General features: G+C 47.2%; 2 protein-coding genes across 2 annotated transcripts; one reads left to right on the top strand and one right to left on the bottom strand.

Annotated features, from left to right (window-relative positions):
• Positions 1-401: 401 nt before the first annotated feature.
• On the top strand, positions 402-13798 carry LOC125546971 (rhomboid-like protein 20). The gene is made up of 9 exons (XM_048711043.1): positions 402-459; positions 10520-10801; positions 10955-11055; positions 11201-11341; positions 11433-11499; positions 12160-12311; positions 12399-12500; positions 12837-12962; positions 13400-13798. The coding sequence occupies exons 1-9, from the start codon at positions 402-404 to the stop codon at positions 13553-13555; spliced, it is 1185 nt and encodes a 394-aa protein (XP_048567000.1). The 3' UTR covers positions 13556-13798.
• A 664-nt stretch (positions 13799-14462) lies between these two features.
• Positions 14463-17423, bottom strand: LOC125545108 (tubulin beta-2 chain). The gene is made up of 4 exons (XM_048708976.1): positions 17267-17423; positions 16154-16554; positions 15431-15700; positions 14463-15341 (listed from the first exon to the last, which is right to left on the bottom strand). Exons 2-4 carry the CDS (start codon positions 16545-16547, stop codon positions 14662-14664), a joined length of 1344 nt encoding a protein of 447 aa, XP_048564933.1. The 5' UTR covers positions 16548-16554; positions 17267-17423; the 3' UTR covers positions 14463-14661.
• Positions 17424-18334: the final 911 nt, after the last annotated feature.

Genomic DNA, 18334 nt, shown 5'->3' with positions numbered 1-18334 from the left:
TCCGGCTCACCTCCCCTCTCGCTCCTCTTCCCCGACCCGATCTGGATCGGGAAGGGGCAACGAGCCCGACGCCGCCCTGCCTCTGAAGCCGCTAGACCTCGCCGCCACCTCGCCCCGTAGTCACCCCGCCTCCCTGACGCCGCGTCGCCGGACCGCCCGTCTTCGTCCTCCTCCACGACCGGCCTCCTCACGCCTCGTCGCCCCCTCTCCCCATCAACGCTGGTGAGGCCCCGGGCCTCTCCCCTTCTCTACCTCGCCCCTCGCTCGCGGTCACCGCACGTTAGACCGCCCACGCGTGCGCCTGCGGTGAGCACGCGCTCACCGCGCCCTCTGCGCCGTCCTCACCGACCGCCGCATCCGCCGTGGCCCGCTCCCTTCCATGGCCGGCATCGTGCCCCGCCATGGCTGCCGGCAAGGCACCGCCCGGGTCCAGGCGACCCGGCGCCCGCAACCGCGCCCGTTCGGGCGACAACCATCGCCCCGGCGCCCAAAACCCGTTAAGGCCCCCTGTGCCTATGACAGGGGGGCCCACGACCAGAACGCTTTTAACAAAAAAAAAAGAAAAATAAATAATAAATATAATAATTAAAATGTTAATTAATTAATTAGAGAATTAATTAAAGCGGATTAGATTAACCTAATCATTTAGCTAAAGCTAATTAGCCCTATTTAATTACTATGAGCCTATGACATATGGGCCCCATGCCCCCCCAAAAAAAAGGAATTATAATAATTAATTAATTAGGATAATTAATTAATTTAATTAATTCTGTTTAGTTAACCTAAACCTAATTAGGCTAATTAATTCTGATAATGAGATAACAGTCAGTGACCGACGGGCCCCACCCACCAGTTGACTGGTCAACGGTCAGAGTTGACCGCTGACATCATGCTGACATCATGCTGATGTCATAATTGTATTTCCTAAATTAATTAATTCTGTTAGTCCTAAAAATGATTTAAATCTTTAATAATGAATAGAAAATAAACCGTAGCTCAGATGGAAAAACTTTGTACATGAAAGTTGCTCAGAACGACGAGACGAATCCGGATACGCAACCCGTTCGTCCGCCACACCCCTCTAACCTATCGAACTCGCAACTTTCCCCCTCCGGCTCCTCTGTCCGAAAACGCGAAACACCGGGGATACTTTCCCGGATGTTATCCCCCTTCACCGGTATCACCTACTACCGCGTTAGGGCACCTCTAACGCCGTAACTTGTCTTGTCATGCATCACTATGCATATGCTTGCATTATATTTATTGTTTCTTCCCCCTCTTCTCTCTCTAGACACCGAGACCGACGCCGCTGCTACCCCGTACGACTACGGAGTTGACGACCCCTCTCTCTTGCCAGAGCAACCAGGCAAGCCCCCCCCCTTTGATCACCAGATATCGCCTACTCTTCTCTATACTGCTTGCATTAGAGTAGTGTAGCATGTTACTGCTTCCCGTTAATCCTATATTGATGCATAGCTTGTCCTTGCTACTATTGTTGTTACCTTTACCTGCAATCCTAATGCTTAGTATAGGATGCTAGCATTTTCATCAGTGGCCCTACATCCTTGTCCGTTTGCCATGCTATACTATCGGGCCGTGATCACTCGGGAGTTGATCACGGGTATATACTATATGCTTTATACATGATACATGTGGTGACTAAAGACGGGTCGGCTTGTGGAGCACCCGCGAGTGATTCACGGATTGGGGGCTGAAAGGACCTTTGTCCCAACGGCCCTCTGTGTGGATCTTTGAGGCGGAGCGACAGGGCAGGTTCCGACCACCTAGGAGAGAGGTGGGCCTGGCCCTGTTCGGCGTTCGTGGATACTTAGCACGCTTAACGAGATCTGGGTATTTGATCTGAGTCTGGCCATTTGGTCTATACGCACTAACCATCTACGTGGGAGTAGTTATGGGTATCCCGGCGTCGTGGTATCAGCCGAAGCCTTCTTGACGTCAGCGACGGAGCGGCGCGCGCTGGATTGGACTGGAACGCCACTAGGCTAGGTCTGCTTCCGGCCGCCCACGCAACGTGCAGGTGTGCTAAGGGCGATGGGCCCAGACCCCTGTGCGCTTAGGTTTAGACCGGCGTGCTGACCTCTCTGTTGTGCCTAGGTGGGGCTGCGACGTGTTGATCTTTCGCGGCCGGGCATGACCCCGAAAAGTGTGTCCGGCCAAATGGGATCAAGCGTGTTGGGGAATGTGGTGCACCCCTGCAGGGAAGTTAATCTATTCGAATAGCCGTGATCTTCGGTAACAGGACGACTTGGAGTTGTACCTTGACCTTATGACAACTAGAATCGGATACTTAATAAAACACACCCTTCCAAGTGCCAGATACAACCGGTGGTCGCTCTCTCTCAGGGATACGAGGAGGGGATCGCCGGGTAGGATTATGCTATGCGATGTTACTTGGAGGACTTCAGTCTACTCTCTTCTACATGTTGCAAGACGGAGGCTATCAGAAGCGTAGTCTTCGAAAAGATTAGTTATCCCCCTCTTATTCTGGCATTCTGCAGTTCAGTCCACATATGATACCCTTACTCCATTTGATACCCATGCATATGTAGTGTAGCTCCTTGCTTGCGAGTACTTTGGATGAGTACTCACGGTTGCTTTCTTCCCCTTTTCCCCCTTTCCTTTCATTCTGGTTGTTGCAACCAGATGCTGGAGTCCAGGAGCCAGACGCCACCGTCGACGACGACTCCTACTACACCGGAGGTGCCTACTACTACGTGCTGCCCGCTGACGACGACCAGGAGTAGTTAGGAGGATCCCAGGCAGGAGGGCTGCACCTCTTTCGATCTGTATCCCAGTTTGTGCTAGCCTTCTTAAGGCAAACTTGTTTAACTTATGTCTGTACTCAGATATTGTTGCTTCCGCTGACTCGTCTATGATCGAGCTCTTGTATTCGAGCCCTCGAGGCCCCTGGCTTGTAATATGATGCTTGTATGACTTATTTTATTTGTAGAGTTGTGTTGTGATATCTTCCCGTGAGCCCCTGATCTTGATCGTACACGTTTGCGTGTATGATTAGTGTACGATTGAATCGGGGGCGTCACACCGGCTGGGGGCCGAATGGAATTTGGCCCCCATCACCAGTCCTCACGGGGGCTTTTCCCCCATGTGTCCGGCGGCCGAGGAGTCATCCTTGAGCGCCACCCCGACGATCTCCGAAACCTCCCCCCAGTCTGGGAAGGTCCTTTGGGACACCACCTCATCGTCACCCTTGTCCGAGACAGAGTGAGTGGGCGGCGGTGACATGCTAGCCATCTCCTTTGAATCTAGCGAACCCTCTGTCGAGGATCGCGGGGAGCTGCTGCGGGCCGGACTGTGATGGCATAATTTAAACATATTAATATTAAAAAATGGAAAGGCCAGGAATTTGGACGTGCATAAGGTTTTTGGTACTTACGAGGCGGCCCGAGGCTTGGTCCGGGGCATTCTCTTCGACTGCTATCGACATCCCACGCGGAGTTATCCGCAAGGGAGCCCTTCCCCCTCTTGGGTGCCTTCGCCTCCAAATTTGGGGAGGCCCCCCTTTTCTTCCTTGCCCCCTCAAGGGGGGGGGTCGCTTTCTTCCTCCTCCTCGTCGTCGTCTTCGGCGGCCGAAGAGTGAGTCTCGTCTTTGGACGTCACGTCCGAAGCGCCTTTTTGGCGAGGGCCACTCCGGGCCCCCTTGGTCGTTTTCTTGGCCTTCTTCTCTGGCACATCATAAGGCACCGGAAACAGCATCTTCGTCAGAAGTGGGGCTTCTTGGTCTTCGCGCAGCAGAGCCGGACAGTTAATCCGCCCCGCTATGTCGATCCAGGCCTAAAAAATTTATAGGAAGGCTTAGACTCCTTCTCAAAATATGCCAGTAAAGGCTATACCTTGAAAACATGAAAGAACTTACCGAATTAGCCTGGCGTTTTAAGCTGAGCCCGCGATCCTCAGTCGTAGGTGGTGGTGTCTCGCCGGCCTTGAAGAGCACTTTCCAGATGTCTTCGTGCGTCGTGCCGAAGAGCTCTAGCAGCGTCTGGGGCTTGGCCGGATCGAACTCCCACAAATAGCAAGTCTGGCATTGGCACGGAAGGATCCGGCGAATGAGCATAACCTGGATCATGTTGACAAGTTTGATTCTCTTGGTTATCATGTTCTGGACACACGTCTGGAGCCCAGTTAGCTCATTCGAAGAACCCAGGTTAGACCCTTCTCTTGCCAGGAGGTGAGCCGCATCGGAACTCCAGATCAGAATTCGGGGGCCGCCGCCCAGTTGGTGTCATGCGGCTCGGTGATGTAGAACCACCCCGACTGCCACCCCTTCACCATCTCCACAAAGGAGCCTTCAGGCCATGTGACATTGGGCATCTTGCCCACCATGGCGCCTCCGCACTCTGCTTGTTGGCCTCTCACCACCTTCGGATTTACATTAAAGGTCTTCAGCCATAGGCCGAAGTGAGGTGGGATACGGAGAAAGGCCTCGCAAATGACTATAAATGCCGAGATGTTGAGGATAAAGTTGGGGGCTAGATCATGGAAGTCTAGCCCGTGGTAAAAATATCAGTCCGCGGACAAACGGGTGGATAGGGAATCCCAGCCCACGGACGAAATGTGTGAGAAACACAACCCTCTCATGGGGCTCTGGTGTAGGGACGATCTGTCCCCTGGCCGGGAGACGGTGAACGATCTCCTTGGCCAGATATCCGGCCTCTCGGAGCTCCTTGATGTCTTTCTTCTTAACAGAGGAGGCCATCCACTTGCCTCCAGCTCCGGATCCGGACATGGTTGGAGTGCTTTCTCCAGCGGGGGAAGCTAGAGCTTGGGCGCTGGAGCTCAAGAATGGATGGGCAGAGGAAGGAGAAGGTGTGGGTGAATGAGGACGAATCCTTATCCCCTTATAAAGGCCGCGAATGTCAAACGCCTTCCTACTCCCCTTAAAACTCGCCTACTCCCAAGGGTTGTGTAAACGGCACGGTTGGGTTACCCACACCTGCATTGATGAGGATCCCGCAATAAGGGGACACAATCTCTGCTTTGACAAGACGTGCCAATGGAAATCACATCTCGAAACACGGAATGGCAGACAAAGTGGTTCGATATAGTGACCGGGCAGACGTGATGTCATGTTGTAAAAAATTTGTCAGCGATGGGACTCGTGGAATACTATATTCTCTCTACGGTTGTGTGTGGTGTTGTGTTACAGGTCCGGACACGTTCAAATATGTCCGAAGACTATCTTGGAGTTCGGAGGGAGGAACCCGCCTTGCAATGCCGAAGAGAGATCTATGCGCCGGATACGTTGTCCTTGAAGCCAGGTTCAGGGGCTACTGAGGGAGTCATGGACTAAGGGGTCCTCGGGCGTCCGGCCTATTAGCCATGGGCCGGACTGATGGGTTGTGAAGATACGAAGACCGAAGACTGCACCCGTGTTCGGATGGGACTCTCCTTGGCGTGGAAGGCAAGCTTGGCGACCAAATATGTAGATTCTTTTCTTTGTAACCGACCTTGTGTAACCCTAGATCCTCCCGGTGTCTATATAAACCGGAGGACTTAGTCCGGAGGGGACACATTATCATAACCATACAAGCTAGACCTCTAGGGTTTAGCCATTACGATCTCGTGGTAGATCAACTCTTCTAATACTCATATTCATCAAAATCAATCAAGTAGGGCGTAGGGTATTACCTCCATAGAGAGGGCCCGAACCTGGGTAAAACATTGTGTCCCCTGTCTCCTGTTACCATCGACCTTAGACGCACAGTTCGGGACCCCCTACCCGAGATCCGCCGATTTTGACATCGTCAGAGGGCAGCAAGCAAGGTGTGGGGCGCGCCCTCCCTAGGCCCAAACCGAATTGGTTTAGGGTTTGGGGGCCCGGCCCCCTCTTTCCTTCTCCCTCCTCCTCTTTCCTCCTCCTAGTAGGAATAGGAAAGGGGGGGGGGGAAACCTACTTGGAGTAGGATTGCCCCCCCCCCTTGGCGTGCTCCTCCTCCTAGGGCGGCCTCTTCCTCCCTCTCTCCTTTATATACGCGAGGAGGGGGCACCCCATAGACACACAAGTTGATCTCTTAGCCGTGTGCGGTGCCCCCCTCCACAGATTTCCACCTCGGTCATATCGTTGTAGTGCTTAGGCGAAGCCTTGCGTCGGTAACTTTGTCATCACCGTCATCACGCCGTCGTGCTGACGAAGCTCTCCCCCGACACTCAGCTGGATCTAGAGTTCGTGGGACGTCACCGAGCTGAACGTGTGCAGATCGCGGAGGTGCCGTACCTTCAGTGCTAGGATCGGTCAGATCGTGAAGACGTACGACTACATCAACCGCGTTGTCATAACACTTCCGTTTACGGTCTACGAGGGTACGTGGACAACACTCTTCCCTCTCGTTGCTATGCATCACCTAGATGGATCTTGCGTGTGCGTAGGATTTTTTTTGAAATTACTGCGTTCCCCAACAGAATTGTATGTGCGGAAGAAACACAAATATAGTAGGTACCAAGCATGAATATTTGGAAGCATATATTCTCATACAATATCAAAGTAGTATCTGCATGGACACAGCAAATTCAGCAAAAAAGATCATCCAACAGGGACATGGGCTGATTCTTACGGCTTGTGATCCTCCCTGCATCTATTGGTCCTTCGGGTTGCATGGTTAGGCAACCACACCAGCGGCCACCCCGGCTAGAGATGGGCACCGCGACACGTACGGAAGGGTGGCGCTCTGGCGCGGTGGATGGGAAAGAAGTGGCCGGTGAAGTGGCCGTGTTGCTCGACGACGATGAGAGGAGAAGGCCCGTGCATGCAAGGCCAGGGGAGAAGTGGATCTGGGAGGTGCGTGGGTTGGCAGCGAGGAAATCGGGAGGGATATGAGGAGCTTAATTAGGGAGAAGTTACGTACCTATCCATGGTTTTTTTTGCACAATATGTGACCGCCAGATCTCAATTGAATCGACGGCCATCTACTAGTTTGACGCTGGCCTTCTTATCAGCCTACAGATAGAAGTGTTTCCCAATGGTGTTCCATTCCCGCAAACAAATAGCTAGTTTTCTCACCATGTAATGAAAATTGAAAACAACCACCAAGTAAATTGCAAGAAAAAGAGTGCAATGAGGGTAAAGAAGAGGAGGCCGATGTAATCAATGGTGAATATGAATGTAATGCATGGGGAATTCGAGCCACAGAGCAGCAATGCAGGCATGATCGTCGACTTGAGCCTTTGGAGCGAGTTTAGTAGCTCGCACTATTTCCTGCATGCATCAACTCATCTAGACCGGATTTGATCAAGCACCCAAGAGACACAAAAGATTGTTCCCCTGAGTAGCGCATCTCAATATTGTGTCAGTTGATATTTCATTGCTTGTATTAGCATCTCATTGCTTGCTAGTGGGCTAGATACAAGTGACAGTTCACCCACTAGCTGAGCTACAACATTCCACGTTCCTTTGGAAAATCCACTCACCTATTGCTATCCTTCTAAATGAATTTGGTAGAGGTTAAGCTAAGTCACTAAATTTGCATTCTGTCATCGAAAAGATCCATCAGAGAAGCAACGAGTTTATATGAATGATAATGTACAACTTTACTAAGTTTTTGTCTTTAATTATGTTGTTGTTGGATAGTAGACTTGTTAGTCTTCTCAATGTTACACCGTTCAAATCATTGTGCAGATGCATTTCCCCTGGGATATCAAGTATGCAGCTGGGTCGGACGCCATGTGTGTTATTACTTGAATTCGTGTCTAAATTTGACCATCTTGTGCCTCATTTCCAACAACACGACGTTAGTCGTTGCAGAGTTTGTAAGTATTTATGGACAACTCCGTGCTACAGAGGTGTGCCTAATTATTCTCACAAGAAATACAGTTTACAACTCCAATTATTTAAGGATGATATATATTTATCTCCGGGTGATCATATGTGGCTTCCACACGACATTACACGCACGTACTCCCTCCGTTTCAAATTACTTCTCGCAGGTATGGATGTATCTAGATGTATTTTAGTTTTAGATATATCCATTTCTGCGACGAGTAATTTGGAACGGAGGGAGTACATTTTGGGAATATATATCTTCTAGCCTACCGTGCAGTGAATAATCAAATCAGAGTTGGCTGAGCTGGTTGGTAAAGTGTGATGCACTAGAGAAGTTTCATTTACTACATCTACAAGCCATCCATTCATATGTAACCTGTCTTCCATTCCCACTATAAGATAGCTAATTTCTCTACACATTTGGAAACCATAACCACATCAGGAGAAAGGGAGCGGGGAAAAAGAAAATTTAGTATAGGCAAGGATGATAAAAAGGAAGGCTACGAGTGTATTTGATTGACAATCGGATCCCATAAGAATGAGACGCATCGGAAATTTGAGTCGAAGCAGCACATCTATCGTGAGTACCTCACAGTGTGCTGGCAGAATCTATGGGGAAAGAAACATTTTATTGTGTGTTTTGGAGCCTACCTAGTTTCCCACATGCATCGGCTCAACCAGACCGGCTGCTAGGATCATGTATCCAATACTCTAGCACATGCTCATTTGGGTCTGTCTAAGCAAAGCTCTAAGCAAATGTTTTATTACCTGCATCAGCTCCTAATTATATGTTTTGCATAATACCAGAGCAAGATCCGTGAATTTATTTATCTTTAAATAACACATAACTCATGCCCAAATGTATCTGAATCCCAAAGAGGATTGCTAATGCACTCTCTTCATCCAGCACAAGGAATACGTTTGGACGCCTGTTTGGAAACCTCCCATAGGTTTTCTATTGCCTTCTCGTTAGAAGAATAGTTAGCCCCCCTCCTCCCCGGCAAAAAAAGAAGAATAGTTAGCCAATGTGGTAGATCATAGTACCAAGTGAGTGCTGTGGGAATATGTGTTTCGAACCCGCGTACCAATGTGGTAGAGCATATCTGTTTCGAACCCGTGCATTCACGAACCCATTTCTCTTTCTTCGTACCTAGCGAAAATCACATTTCTAATTTTTAAATGAAAAAACAACAAAACTGCGTGTTCTTCGTAATATTGGGTACACACATGCTTACCTTTGCAAGCTTCCTCCCCTTGATCTTCACTGGTGAGTCCATGGATTCTCCGCTCCTCTACCTATCGCTCTGGTGGTCGGCGGCAAGGAGGAAAATTCTGGTGCCTCAACTCCGGTTAGTAGATCGGTTAGGGTTTTAATCCTCACGGGGGTAGCATTTGGATGGATGACGGCGCTTCATCTTCGAGTCGGTCTTCCATCTTTTGACCCCTTCGATTTCATTCGTCGGGGCGGATTAGGCGGAGTTCCGGTGTAGATTCCCGCAGCTCTTCGGGGCTATAAGGTTAGGACAATGTTAGTGACAGGTTCTTTGAATCGACCGAAGTGTTCAATGGCTGCGACAACGGTTCCGAGGGGCTGGTTCTTATGGGCAAGTGCACAATGACTTTTCACTTGTCATTGACACAGCCAAACCGGCTCTTGTGTAAGAGCGACGACAATGACGCGTCAACAACTTGTCTGATAGCGATAGTGGTTGTTTGGTGGTCCAAAGACCTCGATATATATTTTATTATGTTTGAGGTGCTTTGTACGTCTTGTGAACATTTATAATAGGTCTAAGTCTTTGTTGAAAAAAAACTAATATAAGCACGTTATAAACATAGTTATTTAACCTTGAAGTGGAGTAGGGCGTTGGTGACCGAGCTTTATGGAGCCCTTTATTTTTGAAAAATTCAAAATTCAAACTTGGCGACTTCAAAAATTCTGAAAAAAAATGCAACTATACAAGGATGAAATGTATGTGTGTGTAAAAATTCAAGATGAAATACTTTAAAATGCGACCCATACAAAAAAGACAAATTTTTGGACTTTGAGGATGAATAGTATCATGTGTTAGAAAGCCTTAGATTTGTCTTTTTTGCACAACCTTCATTTCAACATATTTCGTCCTAAAAATTTACACATATATGTGATATGCCTCCATGTATACCTGTATTTTTTTTAGATTTTTTTGAATTGTAAAAATATGAATTTTCATGAATTTTGTGTTTGTCAAAAACCTGTCTCGTCTTGCAACTCCTTAGGGCTCCATCGCTGATGGAAACCCGGAAGGTTGAGCGGCGGACTTCAATGGTGCTATCTTAGGAGTGTCACATAGGATAAATAATAAGATGGAGGAGAGAGAACTAATAAGAGAAGGCTTGTCTTCTCTTATTTAAGATAAGACAAGAGATGATCTCTTAGCACAATATGTCTCATCATATTTTTAGGAATTGCTAGTTATTGAAGATAATGCTAAGAGATGACCCATTGTAGACATTTTTCTTTGTCATCTCTAAATTACATGCAAAACTTAAGATAAGACTATTTTATCAACCATTGTACATGCCCTTATACTCCCTTCTTCTTGCATGCGTGACTTTCTGGTCTTTAATGCATGATTTTGACCATTATTTATATACCAGAGTACATGAATTGAACATGTATACAAAATATCGATATTTCTTGTAAAACAATTTTGATTCGTATATGCTGACTGAAAATCATAGTAGAAGTCGTGTCACGAAAATCAGAAAATATCAAAGCGCTCCTTATATTATACTACTACTTTCCTCCTAAACCACAAAATTTCCACTGTCCCACCGGCCAGCTCCACGTGTGTTGCCCTTCCACAGGTCAGACTCGGCTCGACCCTGAAGCTGCTCCGTCGGCGCGCAGCCTGCTCCGCGGCCGCATCCACCGACCAGAGCACCAGAGGGTACACCGCCCGCTCGTCTCCTCCAGCCCCCCCTCCCGACCGCCGGCGATAAGCGGCGGACTTCCGGGTTTCCGTACGCAACCTATCGCCCCTGATTACTTTCCCCTAAAACTGAATCGAAGTCTCGATTCCCCTCTTGGCTTTCCTTCTCCTTGCTTGTCTACTGCTGTAGCTCGCAGCATCGGTAGTGCGATCTGACCAGCAGGCCCGATTTGCTCTGCTGCAGACAATGCGCCGGTGTCGAGGGCCGTGGTCGTCGCCGCCGCGCTCTTCTCCGTCCCGTTCGGCCTCCGCTCCCGCTTCCTCGACCTAGGCCTGTCCCACCAGGCAAGTCGACCTACCCTACTACCCAGTGCGTGTACTAGATCCTATTGTTTGAGCTGCGGTTCGCTAGGTGTCTGGGGATCACACGGCAATGTTGCGAAATGCAGCTGAGAGCTGATTGAGTTCACCATCCCCCTTTTTCATGCAGAATCTTTACGAAAATCTGCGGATATGGAGGGTGATTGCCTCGTTGTTTGCCTTCTCGTCATCGCCTGAGCTCATCTTTGGGGTGGCCTTGCTCTACTACTTCAGGGTGTTCGAGCGTCAGATAGGTTCAAACAAGTATGCTGTAAGTAAGAGGATATTATGCTCTTAAGATGTTGCACATGCAGTTGCTGTGTTTGATTTGCTGATGCTGATGTCGTTATTTGAACATCTAGGTGTTCATAGTCTTCTCCATGACGGTGTCTGTACTGCTTCAGATCCTAGCTTTAGGTTATCTGAAAGGTATGCGTCACTGCTCTTTCTCATTTTCATAACCCCTAGTCGAGTCAAATGCTGCTTAAATTGTTAGTGTTCCCATCAGTTTATTTGTTTGGTACAGGTTGCTTTTACTTGATACTTCATGGGAATGCTCATCTACCATATAAATGCATATAAAGTTGGAAATTGATCTCCTTAAAAATCATGAGGGCCTTTTCATGGCCAAATGTGGTTTCCTTTCAACATAGTTTTCTTTGCACCAAAAATCAAGATCTGTAACCTGTGTTTACCATGTTTCTTTTTGTGTGGTCCTGAAGGTTAATTTCCTAATATCTTCAAGGGCCTCTGTATTGTCATAGACGGTTCTTATGTTGCCCAGTGTCAATAATGAGCTCATTGAGCTGTTTGTTCTCATCCAAGCATTGATGCTTAAAGCCTTAAAGCCTGTTTTCTTAGCATAAAAGCTTTATGTGTCATCTATCTAAGCTATTCCGCAAGCGATGTTCGTTATTCTAATTGTGGAAAACAAAATAACCAATAGGTGTGGTGCCTTTTCTATTGCTAACCATTGCACTATATTGACCTGTTAGACTGATTTACTTACTATTTGCTTTTCTTATCTCCCTATGACACCTGTTTAGTTGTATTCCATTTTTATCTGACATCTCAGTCTTGGATTTGCAGATCCATCTTTCAATCCATTAACATCTGGACCATATGGCCTCATATTTGCATCTTATGTACCCTTCTTCTTTGACATTCCCATCTCAACAAAGTTTCGCATATTTGGACTGCAATTATGTGACAAGTCATTCGTATATTTGGCAGGGCTCCAGGTCAGTCCTAAGATAACTGTTATCCTTGTCTTGAATCTTCCACTGTTCTGCTGGTTGTAGCTTTATGTTTTGATTTTATATCTTCAGCTTCTTTTCTCATCTGGAAGACGTTCTGTTATACCTGGACTGTCTGGTATATTGGCTGGGCTTTTGTACCGTCTGAATATATTTGGTATCCGCAGGCTAAAGGTGACTCTACAAACATCTTTCTAGAACTTTGAATAATGTTTCTGCTCTTATCAGAGTATCAATTAATAACCATGCTTTCTATGTACAATTGCTTTTACTCTACTCGTCTATTTTCTACATATGGTCCAATGTCTAATAATCATGCTTAGATCTCTAGTTGAGATATCTGATGACTTTTGACACAAATGATTAAGTATTACCGTTGGTTATGAGATATTCTTAATGGCAATTTTCTATTTTTCTTTCATGTATATTTGTGTTTCCTTGGTAAGATTTACATGTCCATATGTGCTGTGCCTTTAGTTACGTTGTAAAGGGAACTTTGAATCATTACAGGTCCCAGAGTATGTAACTTCATTGTTTTCACGGTTATCATGGCCCTTCCCTAACAACTCTTATCAAAGATTGCCAATTGCAACAACTGATGAGAACATTCCTCATCGCCAGACTCATCAAATGCAGGCAAGTATTTCCAATATATTGATTTTGTGGAGAGATTAGCAGATTACAGCATGTATATTCTAAAGCAATGATCTATTTTCTTGAAGAGAAAAAAGAATGTCCCATTGAGTATTCGTTCCATTTAGTATTTTATTTGTGAATACAATGAAAGAGTACTTGAGGAAATCCAGATTTTACTGTTATAATTTCCCTGCAAAATGTATACTTGAAGTAAGCTTATGATCATAACAAGATCAAGTGACCTTTTTATTGGTAAAAAAACAAGATCAAGTGACCTGACCAAGCCATTTAAGGTCAAGTGCTGTTATCGGATCCTTTAAGTAAAACAATAATTAGATTTTGCTCTTCAATAAAGTTAGATGATCATCGTTTAAAATTGAGCACATCTGATATTCCCTGGTATAACTGACTATTGTTCCTTATCAACTTTGATCCAGGGCACGCACACAACTACCCCAGATCCAACGGAGTCGTCAATTGCCACGCTTGTTTCCATGGGTTTTGACCCTGCTTCTGCAATTCAGGCTCTTGCACTGACAAATAATGACGTAAATTTAGCCTCGAACATCCTGCTTGAAGCACAATCGACATAGAAACAACATCCCAGGCTGAAGACCGATACTTTGTAAATGTGAAGCATGTAGTTAACGTATTCTTCTGGTTCAGACTATTTTCAGGATTTGTTAATTTGAAAACTACATTCCACGTAAGTTAGAACATGGAAAAACAACGCATGGGAACTCCCTGCTAGACTGGTGCGTTGTGTAATATATCTCTGTTTGGGAACTCAGCTATACTGCAAATGAGTTATGCATAGCATAAAAAATGCATCCTCCTACCCAGAGTCTGGAATATCTTCCCTTTCACATTTGTTCATGGAAAGTTTAGTACTCCCTCTGATCCATATTACTTATCTTAGATTTGTCTAGATACGAATACATCCATACAAATAATATGAATCGAAGAGAGTACTGTACATCAAACCTCATGAATATTTGGTTTTCCTATAATGAGGAGTGTTTCAAATAAGAAAACTCATGCTAGTTACTCTGCATCAATTACCTTTCCAAATATTTTCAGGTCGGGAGTTTTCCCCATGACTGTTTCAAATAAGAAAACTCATAAATAGTCAAAATGTTTAAGCTCTGCCTAAAAATGGAAAGCACTTAAGCTCAGTTCAGTAAGCGAAATTTCTAATCTCAGAGCAGAATCAATGAGCGCGAGAGGCATCACAGCAGTACAATGTAGTCGCTCCGTCCCATAATATAAGATGTTTTTTAACACTATACTAGTGTCAAAAAAAGGTCTTACATTATGGGACAAAGGGAGTACAACACACCAGGGTCTAGCTGACGGGCTGAGGCCACTTGAGAATTTCAATACTACTCCGTATGTTGGAACCATTATACCCTGCATACAGTCTGACGAAATAATTTGCAAGAAATACCAACTCAGAAGCCATTCACCACCAGAGAGGTCCAGAAACCTCAACACAGAACATACCGGATGGCATCAAGTGATACAATACCGAAAAGGTGCCATAACATGAGAAATACAAAGCTTAGGAAAGGCATGAAGAATGGCGGTGGCGTACAAGCGGTAGTTGCGATGATAAACAGATTTATAACAAAGCACCAAACAGATCAAACTCTGCCCCCAGAACCCCCCACCCAGCAAAGCACCACATGGACCTCCCACCTTACATGTCCTCCTCAGGCTCCTGATCTTCATCCTCGTACTCGCCCTCCTCATCGGCAGTAGCATCCTGGTACTGCTGGTACTCCGAGACAAGGTCGTTCATGTTGCTCTCAGCCTCAGTGAACTCCATCTCGTCCATGCCTTCACCAGTGTACCAATGCAAGAAAGCCTTCCTCCTGAACATGGCAGTGAACTGCTCGCTCACCCTCCGGAACATCTCCTGGATGGAGGTCGAGTTGCCAACGAAGGTGGACGCCATGGAGAGCCCTGTCGGTGGGATGTCACAGACGCTGGACTTGACATTGTTGGGGATCCACTCCACAAAGTAGGATGAGTTCTTGTTCTGGACGTTGATCATCTGCTCGTCGACCTCCTTTGTGCTCATCTTTCCACGGAACATGGCAGAGGCGGTGAGGTAACGGCCATGGCGAGGATCGGCGGCGCACATCATGTTCTTGGCATCCCACATTTGCTGTGTGAGCTCTGGGACAGTGAGGGCACGGTACTGCTGAGACCCACGGGATGTCAATGGAGCGAAGCCCACCATGAAGAAGTGGAGGCGGGGGAATGGGATAAGGTTCACTGCCAGCTTCCGGAGGTCGGAATTCAGCTGACCAGGGAACCTTAGGCAGCATGTGACTCCACTCATGGTAGCAGAGATTAAATGGTTCAAGTCCCCAACTGCACAAAACAAGCAAACATGGAACGAGTTACATGGTGTTCTCCAAAAAAGATAGGGGAAATACTAGAGACGATGAAAAGTGGCTTACAGCTAGGTGTGGTCAGCTTAAGAGTCCTGAAACAGATGTCATAGAGAGCCTCATTGTCAAGAACCATGCACTCGTCAGCATTCTCAACCAGCTGATGGACTGAGAGAGTTGCATTGTATGGCTCAACCACAGTATCAGATACTTTTGGTGAGGGGAACACTGAGAACGTCAGCATCATGCGGTCAGGGTACTCCTCCCTGATTTTAGATATCAACAGGGTACCCATGCCAGACCCGGTACCACCACCAAGAGAGTGGCATACTTGGAATCCTGGTAACATAAACATGTAGGATTAATTATCATCAATACATGATAAAATACAGCACAGGCATTAAAACAATACAGCAATTCAGTACACTTGCAGACTTGCTAAGCAGAATAGTACAATATAAGGACACTATCTTGAATGGGTGGATTGCATTATTATACAATTATTGTCGACCACTAGACTACCTCACAAGAATATTTATGCTGATAAAAGGGCTGTTATGCTAATTATTTGGTGGGCCGACAATCTGAAGGATATATAGCGTGCACCTTGATATAATGTATAATTAAATGAGTCCCATACATGTAAATATTCACAACCATCACAGCACTATTATGGCATACATTTCATATTATATAAGGGAAGGAGACACCACATAAGCTTGCACACTCTAATGGAATAAACAGGATTCTATCTAGCAACTATCAGAGTTCAGTAAGTGATGAGTTCATTACCTTGCAGACAGTCACAGTTCTCAGCCTCCTTCCTCACAACATCCAAAACAGAATCGATAAGCTCAGCACCCTCGGTGTAGTGGCCCTTGGCCCAATTGTTACCCGCACCAGATTGCCCAAAGACAAAGTTGTCAGGGCGGAAGATCTGCCCGTAAGGGCCAGTGCGGACACTGTCCATGGTGCCAGGCTCAAGGTCCATAAGAACAGCCCGGGGCACAAAGCGACCACAGGAGGCCTCATTGTAGTAGACATTGACACGCTCCAACTGCAGGTCAGAGGTACCGGTGTAGCGCCCAGTTGGGTCAATGCCATGCTCATCACACACCACCTCCCAGAACTTGGCACCGATCTGGTTGCCGCATTGCCCACCCTGGATGTGCAGGATTTCCCTCATCTTGGCCCTGGAAACAGAAGGAGACGCATGGCCAAATTAATATCAGATGTTGCAACAAGCATGGAAAACCAAGGATGATTTCAGATCATATCAGCAAAGCACAGATCTACACAAGCAACACATGGGGCTTGAGATCCCAGTTGCCACTGAACTTCTACCCACTTGACATTGAACACATCTAGATCCGGAGTTTTCAAGCAAAAAAGGCAGTAACAATGACTGGGGAACTATAGTGACAAATCAACTAGTAAAAGCAAAATCATGCGCCACCAGATCTTCAAGACAATGACTCGCGAACTATACTAGTATTCTGTCGAGTGGATCCCAAACAATATGCTGCCACTATTAGTAATCTAACAAGTGCCACGTAACATAACTCCAGAATATACCACACTACTGCAGTAACAAGGGGCCGGACCTAGATCCAGATCTGTCGAAATGAAATCCACAGATCTAAGAAACGATTGAACGGAACAAATCGAAGTATACAACCTAGAATAGAGAGAGAACTACAGACCGGATCCACGCATTGCTCTACACAAATCAGCAAGCCGACGAAGATCCTAGCGCAATACCTCTTCCGCCGCCAAAAAAATTCAAAAAAATTCAGACCCAGCAACTACTCGACTCACGGTGACATTCCAAATCCATACTTACAGCATCAAAAGTACTAAGAATAAAGTGCGGGCATGAGACTGGTAAAGAATGACTGTGCTTACGAGATATGAGATGGTTCCCGCAGGCAGAACAATCGGCGGCGAGAGGGGAGCGGAGGGTGGGGGAGGAGGGGGTGTGGTGGCCGGGGAGGAGCGACGCGAGCGCGGTGGGTATTAAATAGCCGTAGGCGGCGGAGGGGACGGCCGGCATCCGACGGCCCACGCGCGCTCCCCTCCAACCCCTCGTCGGGCCCGACGGCCCGGATCGCTCGACCTTGAGTAAATTTGAAATCTTCCCCCTCGAGGCGGAATGCCCGAACTGCCCACGGGATATTTCGCCACGCTGGCCCTCGTTCGTCGGTGGTCACCGGCCAGCGCTGGACACGGACCAGCGCCCACGCGTGCCTCGCGGCTGACAGGTTGGGTCATTGCTTGCGGACCCGCACGTCGGTGACGGTGTGGGTGGCACGCTGCGTGGACCGTCATTGGTTGCGCAGGTGTCTGGCTGGCCCATGTGGGCTATGGGTCGGGTTCAGATGCGCTCCAGAGTTGTATCGTGGGGCTGGGATTATTTGGTGGGTGCTGGTTGGTGCGAGGTCCAGTCTCCAAGGCGTCCGCCCGACGGAGAACAGCTCGGCGGGTGGGCCCGCGAGGACGGGGACATGTGACCGGTTCTCCCCCTCCCGCCTTTCCTGGGGACCGCACGTGTGAGGCACATGCCCGCCGTCTGTGCACTCCCCCCGTTCCAGTTCCACGCCATGCTCTTCTGTCTGTGCTGATTGAGTGAGGGGATCGGATCGTAGTACTGCTTGAGTGTATTCCAAGTGTCCTCTTTTGTTTTGCAGTCATCTTTTTTTTTTGCCGGAAAAACATCTTGCAGAAGGTGAGATCAGATCGGGAGATAGAACATCGACCTGCAAACACAAATGTGTGCAGCAAGTCATGAAGAATGGATTAGCAAATTGACCCAAATGCTTTTAATTATGTGGACATCTATACTTCTAAAATTTAACTGTGGAATGCATTGTTCTTTTGGCTAGAAAATCACGATAGTATGCCCCACAAAGAAACAATCACAATAGTAAAAACAATATGGGATCGAACTATATGTACTGTGTTTAGTACTCTCTC

Source organism: Triticum urartu, chromosome 3 (assembly GCF_003073215.2).
Source record: "Triticum urartu cultivar G1812 chromosome 3, Tu2.1, whole genome shotgun sequence".
Classification (NCBI taxonomy): Eukaryota; Viridiplantae; Streptophyta; class Magnoliopsida; order Poales; family Poaceae; genus Triticum; species Triticum urartu.
Note: the sequence above shows the minus strand (reverse complement) of the source record. Positions and strands in the feature narration are given on the sequence as shown.

What these genes read in the sequence shown, in the direction of transcription:
- LOC125546971 (XM_048711043.1), top strand. Translation starts at nt 402, where the DNA reads ATGGCTGCCGGCAAGGCACCGCCCGGGTCCAGGCGACCCGGCGCCCGC. An exon ending in TAGGTTCAAACAAGTATGCT is followed by an intron (nt 11,342 to 11,432) that starts GTAAGTAAGAGG and finishes TTGAACATCTAG; the next exon opens with GTGTTCATAGTCTTCTCCAT. An exon ending in AGCTTTAGGTTATCTGAAAG is followed by an intron (nt 11,500 to 12,159) that starts GTATGCGTCACT and finishes TTGGATTTGCAG; the next exon opens with ATCCATCTTTCAATCCATTA.
- LOC125545108 (XM_048708976.1), bottom strand. Translation starts at nt 16,547, where the DNA reads ATGAGGGAAATCCTGCACATCCAGGGTGGGCAATGCGGCAACCAGATC. An exon ending in GAACTGTGACTGTCTGCAAG is followed by an intron (nt 15,701 to 16,153) that starts GTAATGAACTCA and finishes TTATGTTACCAG; the next exon opens with GATTCCAAGTATGCCACTCT. An exon ending in TAAGCTGACCACACCTAGCT is followed by an intron (nt 15,342 to 15,430) that starts GTAAGCCACTTT and finishes TGTTTTGTGCAG; the next exon opens with TTGGGGACTTGAACCATTTA.